The following is a 20,004-nucleotide window of genomic DNA, read 5'->3' as shown; positions in this document are numbered from 1 at the left end:
GGAGCACAGGAGGATGAGGGGTGATGTTATTGAGGTGTATAAAATCATGAGGGGAATAGATAGGGTAAATGCAGGTCTTTGAACCAGGATAGGGATATCAAGAATAAGAAGACAGTTTTAGGGTGAGAGGGGAAAGAGTTAATAAAAAACTGAGAAGTATCGTTTTCACTCAGAGGGTGGTGGGTATATGGAACGTGCTGCCAGAGGAGGTAGTTGAGGCAGGTACTATAAAAACATTTAAAAGACATTTGGACATGGATAGGAAAGGTTTAGAGGAATAGAGCTAAATGTGGGCAGGTGGGACGAGTGTAGGTGTTGCATCTTGGTTGGCATGGGTATTTTGGGCCGAAGGGCCTGCTTCAATGCTGCATAACTCAATGACTATTCAGTAATGGTTATATAACCATTGTATTAAATGGCTTTTAATGAATTAAAAGTACCAGTAATCTATTCGACTAGAGTCCTGAGCTCTGCATCATTGATTCAAAAGACATAAATTCAAACCCCACCTAGGTAGATGAGGAAATTCAATTCAAGTAAATAAAGTAACTTGGGCGGCACGGTGGCGCAGCGGTAGAATTGCTCCCTTACGGTGATTGCAGCGCCGGAGACCCAGGTTCGATCCCGACTATGGGTGCTATCAATACGGAGTTTGTACATTCTGCTTAGGTTTTTTCCAAGATCTTTGGTTTCCTCCCACACCCCAAAGACGTACAGGTATGTAGGTAAATTGGCTTGGTAAATGTAAAAATAGTCCCTAGTGTGTGTAGGATAGTGTTAATATGCGGAGATCGCTGGTCGGCGCGGACCTGGTTTCAGAGATGGTGATGAACGCTGTCAAAATATACAGCGGGATATATATCAACTGCAGAAATTGCCGGAGAAATGGCAGATGGAGTTTAATCCGAGCAAAGGTGAGGATTTGCAAAACCCTTTGAAGCATTGATGTCCAGAGGGAACTTGGGAGTCCAAGGCGATAGCTCCCTGAAAGTTGCAACAGAGGTTGATTGAGTGGTAAAGAAGGCATATGGCATGGTTGCCTTCATTGGTTGGGGCTTTGTGTATAAGCATCAGGAAGTCATGTTGCTACTTTATAGGAAGGACTACGTTGAGGCTGCATTTGGAACATTGTTTGCAAGGATGTGGAGGCTTTGAAGAGGGTGTGGAGGAGATATACCAGAATGTTGCCTGGATTAGAGGGTATTTGCTACAATGACAGGTTGAACAAACTTGGATTGCTTTCTCTGGAGTGTCAAAGGCTATTAAGAGACCTGTTAGAAGTATTTATAGTTATGAGAGGCATCGATAGAGTAGAGTCAGAACTTTTTTCCCCAAGGTGGTAATGCCAAAGATTAGAGGGCACAGCTTTAAGATGAGAGGGGCAGAATGTAAAGGAGATATGTGGGGTACGTTTTTTTACACAGAGGGTGGTGGGTGCCTGGAACACACTGCCAGCGGTGGTGATGGAGGCAGATACGATAGTGGTGATGAAGAGGCTTTTAAATAGGCGCATAGATATGCAAGGAAAGGAGAGATATGGATCGCATGCAGGCAGAGGACATTACTGTAACTTGGCATCATGTTCGGCCCAGACATTATAGGCTGAAGAGTCCCTCTCTGTGTTCTATGTTCTAAGCTCTAATCTTAGTGGATTGTTGCAAAATCCTTCTGGCATATTAATACTCTTGGGGGGGGGGGGGGGGGTGAATCTGTTGTCCTGATATATGTGACTCTAGTCTGATTAGTTTGATTTAATTCCTCCTTTACTCAGTGGCCCAGCCATGGACAGTAAAAATCACCATTCCCAGCGAAGTCCTCACACCATGAATAAATAAACAAACTATTTTAAGGTAAGACATGAGTCTCCTGGTTTAACTTTCAACAATCTTTACCAAAACAACTTCACAATCAATGGAATTTATCAATGAAAATAGTTTAGTTAGTTTAGTCTAAACTAGTTTAGAGATACAGTGTGGAAACAGGCCCTTCCGCTCACTGAATCTGCACCGATCAATGACCACCCCGTGCACTAGTTCTATCCTACACACTAGGGACAATTTACAGAAGCCAATTAACCTACAAACCTGCACGTCTTTGGGATGTGAGGGGAAACTGGAGAGGGAGAGGGAGAGGGAGAGGGAGAGGGAGAGGGAGAGAGAGCGCCTCATCTACACCAGTTCCATTTGCCCGTGTTTGGCCTTTCACATCCATTAAGTCCCTTCATCGAAGGGATCTATACTTTAGTTTAGTTCAAAGATTCAGCATGGAACCAGGCCCTTCCACCCACTGAGTCCACACCAGTCATTGATCACCCATTCACACTAGATCTATGTTAAGCCACTTTCTCATCCACTCCCTGCACAGTAGGGGATAATTTACAGAGGCCAATTAACCTCCAAATCCACACATTTTGGGGATGTGGAGGAAACTGGAGCACCCGGATGAAACCCACATGGTCACAGGAAAAACGTACAAATTCCACAAAAAGACAGCACCCGAGGTCAGGATCTAACCTGGGCCTCTGGTGCTGTGATGCAGCAGCTCTACTGCTGTGTCACTGTGTCACCTCTTACATGATGATGCTAATTTTGTTCTGTGCAATCTGGTTTCTCAATGTGATTAGTAGTTTTGGACCCGAGATGGATAGAGATGAGAGTAAAACACTCACAGTGCTTGAACTTACCCTAAAAAGCCTCTGCAAAATAGATAGACAACTGTGAAGTACTTTAGGAAATGTCTCTTGCTTGCTAGAGGTCCCCTGAAGAAGGAAGTGCGATGCACTTCTGTACAAATTCACCAGTTTGTTGAAAAAAAATTCATTGAGGCTACTCCACCACGATTCTGGTTAAAAACAAAGAACAGGTCAGTAAGGTTCATATCAAGGGCTCCACAGTAGCTAGTAGAGTTGCTGCCTCACAGAGCTGGAGATCTGGGTTCGATCATGACCTCGGGTGCTGTTGGGGTAGAGTTTGCATGTAGTCGGGATGGAACCCGGGTCTCTGGCGCTGTAATGCAGCAACTCTACCGCTGCACCACCGTGCCGCTCTGAGTTCACCTCGGAAGGTAAAATTGAAGATGAATAGTTTGTAATATGTTTAATCCAAAAGGTTACATACTGCGGTAGCATGATGGGAAAAGAGGCCAACATAGTGAACAGGATGTTAGGAGTGGCAATGAATAGATTCATCAGGTGGTTAGATTCCACAACATAGTGAACTAAACGTAAAATATACATTGGAAGTTTTAAACCAGGCTGAGGACAATAACTAATTGGGAAATAGAGGTGTCCTTTATGGCATCCATTTGTTAGATAAATGGAAGAATGTTTTATCCAGTAACAGGACACAGGAGGTTAAAGATAACAGACAGACAGACAGCAGCAGATCGGACATCTCAGTGACTTGGGGTTACAAGATCGTGCCAGAACGGGGCGACTCTATGTGCTGTTCCACAAGAGGATCTATTGTACTAATGTAAGGTATGGTCTGAAGAAGGGTCTCGACCCGAAACGTCACCCATTTCTTCTCTCCAGAGACGCTGCCTGACCCGCTGAGTTACTCCAGCATTTTGTGTCTACCTTCGATTTAAACCAGCATCTGCAGTTCCTTCCTACACATGAGGTATGGTTTGGTTGGATAACGTGCAGAACAAGCTTTTCACTGTATCTCTGTACACGTGGCAATAGGATCATAAGAACATAAGTGATAGGAATAGAATTAGGCCATTCGGCCCATCACGTCTACTCCGCCATTCAATCATGGCTGATCTATCTCTCCCTCCTAACCCCATTCTCCTGCCTTCTCCCCATAACCCCTGACACCAATAAATAGATTAAACAGATAACATTGGGGAAAAACAAAGATGAAAGGCTGCAGACATTGATCAATTGATCCATAGGTGTAATATGCACATGTAGCCATTGTGTCGTGAGAATATAAAAATGCTGTGGGTGCTGCAAATCTTTGAAATACTTTGGATTCTCTCAGGTTGTTTTTCAATGCGTACTGTTGAGGCCATGAATAACCCGACTTGTTGGAGAAATTCATCTCTTGCTCTAAGAGATGTTCTTTGTGTCTGTTCCTATCTGTGCCGCAATGAAGAGGGCAACTGGGCCTCACATGTAAGCCAGATTAGGGTACATTGAACACAAAATTCTCTCTGAATCCCTCTGCAGAGTGCTACACTGTTTCTGTTTAATGTCAGAATTCCAGCATCCACACAATTTATTCTTGCATAGAAAATAGAAAGGGACAGCACAGCAACAGGCCCTTCAACCTGCAATGTCTGTGCCGAACATGATGCTAAAATAAACTAACCTCATCTGCCTGCGCATGATCTACATCTCTCCATTTCCTGCATATCCATGTGCCTATTAAAAGCCGCTTAAACATCGTATCTGCGGAGCTTACACAGTACGTTCTCCCAGTGGTTTCTTCATGGGTTTCTCCCGGTGCTCCGGTTTCCTCCCACACTCCAAAGACGTACAGGTTTGTAAGTTTGTAAGTCTGTAAAGTGTCCCTAGTGTGTACAATAGTGCTAGTCTACGGGGTGATTGTTGGTCGGTGTGGACTCGGTGGCTGAAGGGCCTGTTTCCACACTGTATCTCTAAAGTCTCACCTCAGCCTCCGACGCTCCAGAGAAAACCATAAGACCATAAATAAGGCCATTCTGCCCACTGTCTGCTCCGCCATTCGATCATGGCTGATCGTTTTTCCCTCATTCTCCTGCCTTTTCCCCGTAAACCTTTGACGCCAAACAATCCGTCCAACCTGTCCTTGTAGCTAATACTGCCTAATCCATGCAGTATTCTGGTAAACCTCCTCTACACCCTCTCCAAAGCCTCCACATCTTTCCTGTAATGGGGCGACCAGAACTGCATGCAGTACTCCAAATACGGGATAACCACGCATCAACATTTCCTGGGCCACACATTGTGTTGGGAGAATTCCTTGTGCTCATACCAAGTATCTGCAGTTGGCTTTCTTCCAGAGCCACTATGGCTGTACTCAGAAGACCTGCAAGTTTCACTGAGTTGTTCTCCTCCATCTGGATATCTATGAGTTCTGGCAGAACAAGATAGACTCGAAGAGCTTCCACACCAGCAGGAGACTTGGTCAAGGAGGGAATTAGAATTTCCTCCACTGTGGTCGTGACCTAAAAATCAATGAGTATGATTAATGTATCATCGTTAAAAATAATATATATTTATATAGCAACGTGCTTCAAGAAAATGTTCTTACAAAATTCATACAAAAGTTAATGTTGATCCGTAAAGAAGAGAAGAGTCGAGGAGCTCAAGTATATAGTTCACTGAAAATTGTGTCACAGGTAGATAGGGTAGTGTAGAAGGTTTTTGGCACGTTGGCCTTCATCAGTCAGGGAATTGAAAATAGACACAAAATGCTGGAGTAATTCAGTGGGTCAGGCAGCATCTCTGGAGAAAAGAAGTAGGTGACATTTCGGGTCGAGACCCTTCTTCAAACCAGTCCGAAAAAGGGTGTCAACCCGAAACATCACTTATTTGTTTTCTCTAGAGATGCTGTCTGACCCTCTGAGCTAATCCGTTTTTTTGTGTCTATCTTCGGTTTAAACCAGCATCTGCAATTCCTTCCAACACACACATTGGTTATAGAAGATAGACACGAAATGATGGTGTAACTCAGCGGGTCATGCAGCAACTCTGGAGAAAAAGAAAAGGTGATTTTTATTTATTTTTATTTTATTTTTATTTAACCTTTATTTAACCAGGAGAAGTCTCATGTGATGTTTTGGGTCAGAACCCTTCTTCAGACTGAAAGTAGAGGTGGGGTGGGGAATAAACTGGAGATGGGAAAATAAGTTGGAATGTCATATTAGAGTTGTGCAAGATAATGGTGAGGCTGCACTTGGAGTATTGTGTTCAAATTTGATCACCCTGCTAATAGGAAGATGCTATTAGCTGGAAAAAGTGCAGAGAAGTTTTAAATTGATTTTGCCAGGACTTGATGGCCTGAGCTATAGGGAAAGGCTGAGTAGGCTGGGATTTTATTCCTTGGAGTGTGTAACGCTGATGGATAATCTTATAAAGGGGTATAAAATCATGAGGGAATAGATAGGGCGAATGCACAGATTTTTGCGTAGGGTACAAGAATCAAGAACTCGAAGACATCAGTTTAAGCTGAGAGTGGAAAAGTTTAATTGAAACCTGAGGGGAAATGTTTTCACAGAGGGAGGAGGGTATATGGAACGAGTTACCAGAGGATGTAGTGAAGTCTGCTATAATAATAATATTAAAAAGACATTTGGATAGAAACATGGATAGGAAAGGTTTAGAGGAATATGGACTAAACATGGACAAATGGGATGAGCTTAGTTGGGGCATCTTGGTCGCTATGGATGGGTTGGGATAAAGGCCTGTTACCGTGCTGTAGGACTATGAGTTGTTCTTTTCAGGTGCAGATGATGAAGCTGAATTTTAGTTAAAAATATAAGAAGATATTAAATTGGCTTCTGGGCTAGCTTACAGCTTATATTTAGTCTCAAATTAGGCTTGCCTCAGGTTGCGGGTGTGTGAGATAATAAATCCTATAACATTGTCTCCCAAGTGAGGAAGTGACAGAGAAAGAAACAGCTAGTCACATCTTTGAAGTAAGATGCCATAAACCAAATGGCCTATGTTATGGTGGAGGAGGCGATAAAGGAAGAGAGAAACAGCTAGTCACATCTTTGAAGTAAGATGCCATAAACCAAATGGCCTATGTTTATGAGGGACCAAGTGACAGAGAGGAAGCAGCGAAAGAGCTAGGGTGATCTCTTTGAAGATAAAATGTCGTAAACCAAATGGCCAATGTTATCTTGTACCATGTGACAAAAGGCCTTTGATGTGATGCCTTTTCCTGTACCTCTGACCATGACTGATGTCTGTGGAATGTGCTAAGGTGACAAAGAAACACTATATAATGCAATGTAATTCTGTTGTTCAGCGAGGTGGACGGAGGACGGTCAAGTGTCTGTAATGGTCACTTGACTGGAGTTCTCCCTCCCTTCCATCGGCCGATAATAAGTAAAGTTGTGAACTGGTCTACCAAACAGTTTGTGTGGTGTCTGTTTATTAAGAAGCGAACCTGGTTTAGTAGTTAAGAAAAGTAGCTTTTTCACAGAGTGATTGATTCAATCGTTACAATTACCTCTTGCAAATGTATGGGATGTTTTCCCAGTTTCTCGAACCAGAGACTTGCAGCTGACAGGTCGACTCCTGAGGTTTCTCTGCCTGTTTTGAAATGCTCATCCCCACTGTAAGAAGAAAATATACCATTAACATTACACGAGTTGTTAGTTTAGGGTAGATTCTGGTTGGGATGATTCAGAACTTAGTGACATTGTGACAGGACAATAATCACACCCTCAATGTCAGCAAGATGAAGGAGTTAGTTAATGACTTCAGGAAGCATGGTGGAGTACATGCCCCAATCAGCATCAATGGTGCAGATGTGGAAATGGTTGAGAGCTTCACGTTCCTTGGTGTTAATATCACCATGATTTGTTGTGGACCAACCACATAGATGCGACAACCAAGAAAGCACACCAACACCTCCACTTGCTGCTGTGACTGACAAAATTTGGCACATCTTCAATCACTCTTACAAACATCCACAGAAGCACCATAGAAAGCATACTGTCAGGTTGCACCACAGATTGCTTTGGGAACAGCTCTGCCCAAGACCTACAATTAACCTACAAACCCGTTTTTGGGATGTGGGAGGAAATTGGAGGAAATCCATGCAATCATAAGGAGAACGTGCAAACTCCACATAGACAGCACCCGAGGTCAGGATCAAACCTGGGTCTCTGCCGCTGTGAGGCAGCGGCTTTTCAGCGCCATTGTTGATTGCTACCTCTCTGCTCTATTTAACCTTCATCCTTAATAAAAACATAAGAGATAAAGCAGGCCATTCAGCCACACAAACCTTCCTTACTCTGAACCCAGATCCCTGGAGCTGTGAGGGAGCAGCACTACCTGCTGTGCTGAGCCTACATCTCTGCATCATACACCTGCTCTTGGTGAATATATTTCCATGTTCCCACCCTCCATCCAAGACTCTTTACTCTTACCTGACTTCCAAGAAGCTCCCGTTGAGGCATTCAGCGGAGAAAATGTGACCAATCTCCCTGGAAAAAAGTGGACACTGTGTATTGAGATAGAAACATAGAAATATAGAAAATAGGTGCAGGAGTAGGCCATTCGGCCCTTCGAGCCTGCACCGCCATTCGATATGATCATGGCTGATCATCCAACTCAGTATCCCATCCCTGCCTTCTCTCCATACCCCCTGATCCATTTAGCCACAAGGGCCACATCTAACTCCCTCTTAAATATAGCCAATGAACTGGCCTCAACTACCTTCTGTGGCAGAGAATTCCACAGATTCACCACTCTCTGTATAAAAAATGATTTTCTCAGATCAATGTCAGATGTGGTTATGGTTTAGTCTTTCAATCAAAGAGTGATAAATGCAAACCAGAAAATATAACAGAATGGAACTTTGATTTTGCACCAAAATGCGGTCCTGACCTTCCATCTACCTCACGGAAACCTATGAACTATCTTTAATCGACCCAAAACATCACCTATTCCTTTTCTCCAGAGATGCTGCCTGACCCACTAAGTTGCTCCAGCATTCTGTATCTATCTTCGGTGTAAACCAGCAACTGCAGTTCCTTCCTAAACTAAACTAAATCCGAGCTCTCTCCCATTCCCGATATCAAATATCAAATTCTGACCTCCTGAGCATTCTGAATATTGAGAACAGAACTCATGAAATCACGTGTACCTTTATAAGACTTTGGTTAGTCTGCTTTTGGAGTATCGCATGCAGTTCTGGTCACATCATTACAATAAGTCCAGTACGTGGAGGCTTTGGTGTGGGTGCAGAAGAGGTTTACCAGAATGTTGCATGGATTAGAGGGCATTAGCAATAAGAAGCGGTTGGACAATTTGGATTGTTTTCTCTGGAGTTGGGGAGGTTTTGGGGGAGACCAGATAGAAGTTTATAAAATTATGAAACGTTCTGACTGTCTACTTTGTCTATGCCTCTCATAATCTTATATCAGGTCTATCACTTCTATCAAGTTTCCCCTCAATCTTTGACTCTCCAGAGAAACCATTCCAATACTGTCCGACCACTCCCTGTAGCTAATATCCCCTACTCCAGGCATTATCCTGTAATGGGGGCATTCAGAACTGCACATATTAACCCCAAATGCGGCCTAACCAAAGTCTTACAAAGCTGCATCATGACTTCCTGACTCTTATACCAATGCCTTGGGGTGGAAGATTGCAACCTTCATGTGGTCCGCCCTGTTTCAACTAATGCAATCAACTCTACGTGCACAAACGGAAGATCAAATAGAACAAGTTATCCAACAACTTTAGGCTGTGCACGCCACACGAAAGAAGAAGAAGAAGGTAAACATACTATATGCCTTCTTTACCACTCTATTTACCAGACTTGCCACTTTCAGGAATCTGTGGACCTGGACCCAAAGATCCACTCTGGGATCTGTCAAGAGTCTTGCCAATCAACTGTATACCTTCCCCTTACATTCCCCTCGCACTTGCTCAGATTAAACTCCATCTGCCATTTCTTTGCTCAATGTTGTAGCTGATCTCTATCCCATTGGCAGCCTAATTCATTTCAAATATTCTAACGAAAGGCCATTGACTTGTAATGTTAACTCTGTTTCTCCCTCCACAGACACGGCATATCCTGTTGGGTCATTCTGGCATTTTCTAATTTTACCTTAGATCTTCTGACCCCACAGTATCTTGTTTCTATCTATGAGTATGGTTGTCCAATTTTTTGCTTCAGAGATACAGCATGGAAACAGACTCTACAGCCCACCAATTCCATGCTGACCATTGATCACTTATTCATGTGTAGTCTTTTCTTTGACTGGAGAGCATGCAAACAAAAACTTTTCACTGTACATTGGTAAACATGACAATAATAAACAAAACTAAACTAAACTCTTCCATGTTATCTCACTTTCTCATTCACCCCCTACATGCTAGGGGCAATTTACAGTGGCCAATTAACCTACTCGTCTTTGGACTGTGAGCGGAAACCAGAGAACATGGAGGAAAAGCACACGGTCACAGGGAGAATGTGCAAACTCCACACAGGCAGCACCCGTAGCCAGGATCGAACCCGGGTCTCTGACGCTGTAAGGCGGCAGCTCTACAGCCATGTCACTGTGCCGCCCCTAAACCAATGTGAGCCACATTTAATATGAAGAAAGTCACACTCACTCTTTGATGTCCTTCTGTAGCTCCCCATTATCCAGAATGCTCCAGGTGTTCCAGAATGAGTCTTCAGCCATGACAATTCTCCTTAGAGGATTGAATGAAGACTGGTAGTCAGCAGAGTGTGAGGCCTACAAGGAACCAAGGAAGCTAGCTTGCTCCGGAAACTCCAAATAACCGCACAGAAATTCACCATTATTAAGGCACAATATGTGGTCTTATACTGAAAATCACCAGATAATCCTTATACTGCATATCACCAGATTTTGTTTGGTTTAGTTTAGTTTACTCCAAAGATTTACTATGTGATAGGAACCTGCGGGGTGGATATTTCACACGGAGGTTGGTGGGTATATGAAACCAGCTGCCAGAGGAGGTACTGCCTGGCTAAATGCCTCTTGAACGTAGTGATTGTATCTGATTCCACCACCTCCTCTGGCAGCAAGTTTAGAGCGGCAAGTTTAAAACATTGGTGAGGCCACATTTAGAGTATTGTGTTCAGTTTGGGGCACCATGTTATAGGACAGATGTTGTCAAGCTGGAAATGGTGCATTGCCAGGACTCGAGGGCCTGAGCCATAGGGAGAGATTGAGTGGACTAGGATTCTATTCCTTGGAGCGCAGGAGGATGAGGGGTGATCTTATACTGTAGTAGTGTACAAAGTCATGAGAGGAATAAATCGGGTGGATGTGTAGCGTCTCTTGGCCAGAGCTGGGGAATTGTGATCCAAAAGAGATACGTTTAATGTGAGGGGGAAAGATTTAATATGAACCTGAGGGGCCACTTTTTTTACAGCGGGTGTATGTGGGTGGTGGTTGTATGAAACGAACTACCGGAGGAGGTAGTTGAGTCAGGTACTATCTCAACGTTTAAGAAACATTTAGACAGGTACATGGGTCAGGATAGGATTTGAGGGATATGGGCCAAATGCAGGCAGGTGGGATAGTGTAGATGGATATGTTGGTCGGTACGACAAGTTGGGCCGCTGGGGATATTTCCACGCTGGATGACTTTATGACACTGCCATGATCATATCTGTATCTACCACCAAAGTGGATTCCCAAGGCAGCGTGAAGTGTAGATGGAGTGAATGGTGGGGAGTCTGGTCTGTGTGATGGAGTGGGCTACATCTCCAGCTCTCTGCACGGTATTGTGATCTGGGGCAGAGCTGATGCCATATCAAGCTGTGATCTCAAGCATGGCGTCTCACTCTCAGCTACCCCAGGAGCTCAGGACGTTGCTGCTATTCCACACATTGATTAACAATTTAACCTGCTGCGAAACGTTTCTGGCGATCGGTGTAGTGGCTTCTCAGCGTGCGTACATCCAAAGTGGTAGCGGCTTATCTGCAAGGCAGAGAACTCAAGGCCAACCCTCAGCTTCCCACTCAACCTTGCCCCTCTCATGTTGAACCTATGTCCTCTGGCTCTTGATTCCTCTAAACTGGGTGAAAGGTACAGGTACATGGAGAGGAAAGGCCCAATCACAGGCAAATGGGTAGGATGGAACTGCAGATGCTGGTTTACATTGAAGGTGAACACAAAATGCTGGAGTAACTCAGCAGGTCAGGCCGCATATCTGGAGAAAATAAATAGGTGACATTTCGGTCGGGACCCTTCTTCAGTCTGAAGAAGGGTTTCGACCCGAAACGTCACCTATTTATTTTCTCCAGAGATGCTACCTGATCCGCTGAGTTATTCCAGCACTCCGTGTCAGTAAGGGTATCATACTGACACGGTTGGGCTGTACCAAGAGGGCAGAATATTTGCAAGTATGTTTCCTACCTTAACACCAAAGCACAAGGCAACACTCTGGTTGGCTCCAGCAAATATCCTTTTCACAGCTGGTTGGAGCAGACCTCCTGTCGAGGGTCATGAGGAAGAAAAATAAATTCAATTTTTTATCACACCTAGGAAATATTTCAGAGGCACAGACACAGTGAGAGAGAGGGGGATAGAGAGAAAGGGGTGGAAAGACAGAGATAGAGAAAGGAAGCGATATAGAGAATAAGTGTGGATGAGGAGAAAAAGAAAGAAAGAGGAACACAGATAGAGAGAGGCAGGGGTGAGAGAGAGAGAGAGAGGGAAATAGATGGGAAAAGAGAGATAAAATAGGGAGAGACAGACAGACAGTCACTGAATAAGGAAATGTTTGCAAAGCAAGCTGTGGGTCTTTATTTCTTGGAGCAGGAGACTGAGGGGTTAATCTTATAGTAGGTATGTTGCAAAGCCTACCTGAAGCGTCGCTGAAAATCTGTCGCTGCGGGTGTGCGCGATTTTGGCGCCGTTTAGAGGGGGGCGGGTTTAAAACGCGATTTTCTCTAGGCTGTTCAAATCGAAGATGTTCAGCCTAGTTAATTATTAACGAAAAATCGCTGGAAGACCCCGTCGCAAAAGCTATTATTAGTTTTAAAGGCCTCGTATAATAGTTATAGTAGTTTAAAAATCAATCTCTAAACCCGCGACCACCAGCAGCTGTCAGGGTCGCATAGAGCAAATAAAAGAAGGTAGGCTGCTTATTTTTACATTAAAAAGGGCTTCTTAAGATCCCTTTATACAAAGTTTAATATTGCAAGTAGCTCATTTTGGGCCCATTATATCCCGCGGTATTTTTCTGGGCATTTGAGGGCACAAATCTACCGCAATGTGAACGTTCTAAACCAGCGCGTTCACAGGATCCCACTAGAAAGCTGATTTAAAATGGACTTTAATTTACAGCAATTAAACACTAAATTCCTTCCATTTGGCCTATAAATTAATGTAAATGGGATTTAAAAATCATGTTTTATTGTGAATTATTTATGAATATTATTTGGACACTTAGGCTATTTAAAAATGTTAATCATTTATTAAGAAATGGATAGATGTTTAGATCTAGTAATTGAAGTTTGAAATTACCTGCACTTGGGTAACTAACTAATTATATGTTTTAATTTCAGGTCATCCTAGTAAGATTATTTTATATTTGTTTCAGAATGGTTCAATCTACGATAACTGAAAATTTCATTCAGTTCTCTTAATTTGTAAGAAGGTTATGGGCTTTTGACTGTTCACGATCACAGCTTTTTTGTTATGTCCATAGAAAATCAATAGGGAACAAGATGCTAATTTCCGAGTATGAAAATGGCCATAACTTTTTAAATACTTGAGATATGAAAGTGAATTAGGTGTCAAATTAAACTTCTTTTTATGATTTATCTGATGGGATAAATTACAGACTTGATTTTTTTAATCTCAAAATGTTGTAACATTGCTACTTATAGAGATGTTTCAGATTGTGAGGAATAGATTGGGTAAATGCACAGTCTTTTACCCAGGGTAAATGAATCAAAAACTAGGGTGGTGTGGGTCTTTGCTGATATTAGCTGCCTTTTTGAGGCAATGCTTCTTGCTGATCCCTTAGATGGTGGGGAAGGCCAGGACCACGATGGACCAGACAGTGTCTACCTTACATTTAAGGTGAGAGTGGAAAGATTAAATAAGAACCTGAGGGGCAATATTTTTACACAGATGGAACGAGCTGCCAGAGGACGTAGTTGAGGCAGGTACTATAACACAATTTAAAAGACACTTGGACAATGGACAGAAAAGGTTTGGAAGGATCTGGGCCAAATGTGGGCAAAGGGGACTAGCTTGTGTGGGGCATCTTGGTCGGCATGGACAATTCTGTGCTGTGTGACTCTATTCCTCTATGACAATACAGAATATTCCTACCAGGAGCAGGCTGCAGGTTGTGGGTCCCGTCTGTTGAGAAAGTGACCAGGCAAGGCACAAAATGGTCAATGGTTTGTCCGGTTCCCAACTGCCCGTTCTCTCCACGGCCAAAGGAATAGAGTTGCCCCGATGCCGAACTGAACACCATGGTGTGGGAGCTGCAAAACACAACACAACAATCAACAAGCTGGAAATGTAATTGAATTCAGGAAATGCTGAAAACACACTGCAGGTCAGGCAGCATCTCTGGAGAGAGAAACAGGATGGCCCATTGCAGGATGTGGGAGGTTTGGAGCGGATGCAGAGGTGATTTACCAGAATGGTTGCGAATCGAAACATCACCTATCCTTGTTCTCCAGACGTGCTGCCTGACCCGTTGAGATTCTCCAGCACTTAGTTTGCGTGTTTTTATGTTTACCGGAATGCTGTCTGGATTTGAGCGTATTAGCTAGATTGAGAGGTTGGACAGACTTGGATTGTTTTAGTTTAGATTATTGCCACGTGTACTAAGGTACAAAGAAAAGCTTTGTGTTACATGCTAAACAGTCAGCGGAAAAACAATACATTACAATTAAGCCATCCATGCTGTGCACATACAGGATATAGTGCAAGATAAAGTCCAGTAAAGTCAGATTAATGATACTGATGGTCTCCAATTAGTTAGATGGGAGGTCAGGACCGTTCTCAGCTTGGTGATAGGACGGGTTCAGTTGCCCAATAACAGCTTGGAAGAATCTGTCATTGAGGGGCTAAGTGTAAAGGAGATATGTGAGGCAAGCATTTTACAGAGAGTGGTGGGGGCCTGGAACACTCTGCTGGAGGTTGTGGTGGAGGCAGATACAATAGTGGCATTTAAGAGGCTATTAGCTAGGTACATGGATGTGCAGAGAATGGAGGGATATGGATCACGTGCAGGTATAGGAGCTTATTTTAACTTGGCATCATGTTCGGCATGGACATTGTGGGCCGAAGGGCCTGTTGCTGTGCTGTACGGTTCTATGTTCATCTCTCCTCACCCTGTCAGTCATATCTCCTTTCTATTTCTATTTCTTCTGCACTTCCTCTGTAACTTGTTTTCTCTCCTTCCCAGTTACTTTGACGGGCGCCGTCCAAGGAACACCCCGTTCACTAGCACGATCCTGCACACTAGCGACAATTTACAATTTTTACCAAAGTTAATCAACCTACAAACCTGTACATCCTTGGAGTCTGGGATGAAACTGAAACAATGAAAAATTGCAAACTGATGTGGGCACGGGGAGAATGTACAAACTCCGTACAGACAGCACCCGTAGTCAGGATCGAACCTGGGTTTCCGACGCTGTAATGTAGCAACGCTGCCACTGCGAAACCGTGCCACTCGTTTTATTTCTCCACAGACGCTGCCTGCCCTGTTGAGTATTTCTAGCGTATTCTGTATTGATTTCATTGAACAACATGCTGTGGATACGTCATTTTTTGGGCACAGACACAAAGGACCATCACTTGCAGGAAATAAATGGTTGCCCCATTTCATGGTGGAGTAGATACTGACTGGTTGTGCGATGGCCTGCTTTGGTAACCAGAATACCACTCGAAAGAATGAAAGATGTTGCATAAAGTGGTGGACACTGCCCAGTCCATCACCGATACTGAGCTCCCAGTTGTGTTCGAGGGCTAAATAATTCACAATCTACACTTGTGTACAGAACCCGAAGTGTGTTTATTACCAGCCTAACGTGGCTGCTGCAAAACCCCAGCAGATCTCCCAGGGACCCCCCTTCGGAAACATTCATCTCGAGGCAGAGCCCTCTAGTGGTGACTCTAGGACACAACACATTTCCCTCCTTATAAACAAAGGTTAACATATAAGTCCCGTTATCCACCCAAATATGTCCATATGCAATCAGTCCAACATAACAGCTCGGTGCACATAACGTTTAAGGCTTCACAGCTGATAATCCTGCAGATATTGAGGCCTCCTCCTCTGTCGCTGAGAGCGTCGAGCGGGAATAGACTGCTCTGCTGTGTGCTCTGCTGTATGCTGACCACAATCACTGTCTTGATTGGATATTGGGAAAGAAAAAGTGTCCAATTCGACTTCTTCCTGTCCCTGTCTACTTGCAATTAGACGCCTCGTGTTCCATTTGGTGTTATCCTGGAGGAGGTACGCGTTCTCGCCGAATCTCCGTTTGATCTGTATCGGTTTGGAGAGTGCGCTTGCAAGCTTATGTTGTCTGTTAGGGCGGCTGATTCGTACCCAGTCGCCGACCTTGAACCGCGGCGCTCGTACTCTGCGTTTGGCATCACAGTATGCTTTCCCTTTTGCTTGTCTGTGAGCTATCATTTCCACCCTCGCTCTTGTGTCCGGATTTGGGTGCGATGATGGTTGAAGAGCATTCAATTTTGTTCACAGGTTTCACCCTATCATCAGCTCTGCTGGTGTTTTCCCAGACAACGTGGGTGGTGTGGATCTGTAGGATCGGTGGAGAATATAGATTGACTGTTCGAACGTTTTCCCCTCCGACATGCTCGCTTTTATGCTTTCCTTAATCACGCGATTGAATCGTTCAACCCGGCCGTTCGATTGGGGGTTGTATCTCGACGTCCACTGATGTTGAATGTCGTAGCTCGCGAGGAAAGTGAAGAAACTGTTCAGATATGAACTGAGGGCCGTTGTCTATCGTTATGACCTCCGGCAGTCCCCACTTAGTGAACAGCTTTTCGAGAATCGCGATGATCGAGCTTGTCGTGACGGAGAAAGTAGTTGCGATCTCAGGCCACTTGCTGTGGAGATCATGTACTACAAGTAGAAACCGCTGGCTTCTTGGCGCAGCTTGCACCTCTCCGAAGATATCGAGTTGCAAGCGCATCCATGGTTTGTCCGGCCATGGGATTGGCTGAAGAGGGGCAGGACATGGTCTTGTTGCTTTCTCACTAATTGTGCATGCTTCACAATATTTAACAAAATCTCTACGCGATGATCTATTGCTGGCCACCACACTGCCTCGCGACACCGTTGTTTCATCTTAACAATGCCCAGGTGTCCTTCGTGTGCCAGTTGTAACACGCGGTGTTGCAGTGATTTGGGTATAACCACTCGAGTTCCGCGCGTGACACATGCATCGTCAACCACAGCCAGTTCATGGCGTACCCTGTGGTACGGAACCAAGTCGTCTGCTATCTCCTTGGGCCAGTCTGTCCTGAGATACTGGCAGACGATTTGCAGTGTGTCGTCAGCTGTCGACTCTGCTTTCAGCTCTCCCCGCGTCACGAGATTCTCTATCGCGTGCGAAATTACCGCGAGAAAGTATTCGTCGATGTCGCTTGAAGCGTCGCTATCGCGAGTGTTTGCGGGTGCCACCGTTGGGACGCGACTGTGCATGTCTGCGTGAATCTGCGTGAACCTGCGAGGTATTCTACTTTGAAGTTGTACTGATGAAGGCGACCGGACCATCTGTAGATCCTGAGCGGACGGTGTCCTGAGCCTGACGTGTCCAACAACGTAGTTAACGTTTGGTGATCCATACGGAGAGTGAATGGTCTCCTGTATAGGTATACATGACAGTGTTCACACGCGTATATGCATGCTAATGCTTCACGTTCCCCAGTGGAGTACTTGCGTTCTGTGGCAGTCAAGGGACGGGAGGCGAATGCGATCGGTCGTTTGCTTCCATCGATACTCTGCGAGAACACTGCTCCGATCGCTATACCGGAAGCATCTGTTGTGACGTACGTTTCCGCACTTGGGTCGAAGTGTGCGAGAACAGGCGGAGATGCTATTTTGTCTTTCAGCGTGTTGAACGCGGTCCTGCTCATCCGTCCATTCCCACTGTGTGTCTTTCCGTAGCAGCTTCTGTAGCGGTTCTGCGATCTGCGTGTACTGCAGCACTAACTTGCGGTAGAAGTTGGTGGTGCCCAGAAATGGCGCTAGCTCTTTCACGTTAGTTGGGGCGGGGATCACGCTGATGGCTTGGACATTGTCCTGAGTAGGCTCAACTCCAGACGCTGTCACTCTGTACCCGAGAAAATCAATCTCGGATGCTGTAAATGTGCAGTTTGCTGCGTTGAGCGTCACGTTGTGTTGCGTGAGACGAGCTAATACTGCCTCCAGTCGTCGATCGTGTTCCTCCTTATCCCTTCCATGGACCATGACATCATCGAGAAGATTGAGTGCTCCGTCAATGCCTGTCAGAACCGACGCCACGATTTTTTGAAATGCGCTGGGCGCTGAGCACAGTCCATATGGCATCCTACGGTACTGAAATACACCTTCATGTGTAATGAATGCTGACAACTGCCGACTGCGTTCTGCTAGTGGTACCTGAAGGTAGCTTTGGCACATGTCCAGTGTTGTGAACACCGTTGAACCATGGAACAACGCAGCTAGTTCTTGTATTGTTGGCAGGGGGTATTTGTCCGGAATGATGGCTTTGTTGACCGCTTCGAGATCGATGCACAGCCTGAGTTCACCGTTCTTGCGTCGCGCGATTACCAGATTTGATATCCAAGGGGATGAATCGATGTGCTCAATGAAACCATCCTTTTCGAGTCGTTTCAGTTAGATGGTAGATGAAACCAGCCGGACTGATGTGTCTACATGAGGTGCGTGGCAGTACCCTTTAACTATCTCAAAACCCGTGAAAAGAGAGGGGTACTCATGTCCATAGTCCGCGTTGCTGATCACATTGATGTTCATACCGGTTGTGTCCTGAAGCTTGAACCCTAGTTGATCAAACAAATTGACGCTCATCAGACTCTTTCCTCTGCGACGTAGAATGTGAAGCTATCGAGCTTACCTCCTTTGTAGCAGACAGGAACGGTCACCAGCCCTCTCGTGGGTATGGTTGAACCATCATAAGCGTGAAGATTGTCCCTCAGGGGAGTAAGTGGGTAATCCGAAAAGTACCTTTTGTAGAGGTCGATACTCAAAATTGAAACCTTCGCCCCCACATCTATGAGGAGCCAGACCGAGGTCCCAGCGATTTCGACCTTGCAGTCTTTGAAAGTCCCTGTTGACCGAACATCCTGGTCAGCCCTGTCCTTTATGGAGTATACATCGTGTCCACCCGGAGATGCATCGTCTACTTGGTGGACCGATGACACCTTCTCCTTCGATGACCGGCATACTTTCTCAAAATGATTTAACTTTGAGCACGTGTTGCATCGTTTACCGTACACTGGACATTCCCCGGGAGCGTGTGTCCGGCCACAATTCGGACACTGCTTGTTTGGGCGACCGTGTTTTGATTGCCTCTGAATGCCCTGCACTGGTGCTGTGTTCATCTGATGGGATGCAGGACTAAATGATCCCTCCGAGCATGCCATCTGCTGTTGTTTGAGCACCTCGGCGTTATAGATACATAGATACATAGAAAATAGGTGCAGGAGTAGGCCATTCGGCCCTTCGAGCCTGCACCACCATTCAATATGATCATGGCTGATCATCCATCTCAGTATCCCGTACCTGCCTTCTCTCCATACCCCCTGATCCCTTTAGCCACAAGGGCCACATCTAACTCCCTCTTAAATATAGCCAATGAACTGGCCTCAACTACCCTCTGTGGCAGAGAGTTCCAGAAATTCACCACTCTCTGTGTGAAAAATATTTTTCTCATCTCGGTCTTAAAGGATTTCCCCCTTATCCTTAAGCTGTGACCCCTTGTCCTGGACTTCCCCAACATCGGGAGCAATCTTCCAGCATCTAGCTTGCATGGCACTTATGCATGGCACTTTCAATTGGCACAGCGAACGCTTGTGCCTTTTCGATTGTGAGAGCATCATCCTCCATGAGAAGGTAGCAATGTTACAACATTTTGAGATTTTAAAAATCAAGTCTGCAATTTATCCCATCAGATAAAGCACAAAAATAAGTTTAATTTGACACCTAATTCACTTTCACATCTTCAGTATTAAAAAAGTTATGGCCATTTTCATACTTGGAAATTAGCATCTTGTTCCCTATTGATTTTCCATTGACTTAACACAAAAGCTGTGATCGAAGACAGTGAAATGGCCATAACTTTCTTA

The 20,004-nt window shown here is 44.8% G+C and overlaps 1 protein-coding gene across 1 annotated transcript in view; it reads right to left on the bottom strand.

Moving 5' to 3' along the window:
- The window catches only part of LOC116978984 (probable E3 ubiquitin-protein ligase HERC4), a 76,427-nt gene that overhangs the window by 37,868 nt on the left and 18,555 nt on the right, over nucleotides 1-20,004 (bottom strand). The window contains exons 7-10 of the mRNA XM_033030365.1: nucleotides 13,996-14,153; nucleotides 12,067-12,143; nucleotides 4,962-5,154; nucleotides 2,684-2,841 (exon numbers count right to left, since the gene is read on the bottom strand). Coding sequence (XP_032886256.1) covers nucleotides 2,684-2,841; nucleotides 4,962-5,154; nucleotides 12,067-12,143; nucleotides 13,996-14,153 — 586 coding nt within the window. The remainder of the gene's footprint in view (nucleotides 1-2,683; nucleotides 2,842-4,961; nucleotides 5,155-12,066; nucleotides 12,144-13,995; nucleotides 14,154-20,004) is intronic.

Source organism: Amblyraja radiata, chromosome 1 (genome assembly GCF_010909765.2).
Source record: "Amblyraja radiata isolate CabotCenter1 chromosome 1, sAmbRad1.1.pri, whole genome shotgun sequence".
Lineage (NCBI taxonomy): Eukaryota > Metazoa > Chordata > Chondrichthyes > Rajiformes > Rajidae > Amblyraja > Amblyraja radiata.
This window is presented reverse-complemented; position numbering and strand designations above follow the sequence as displayed.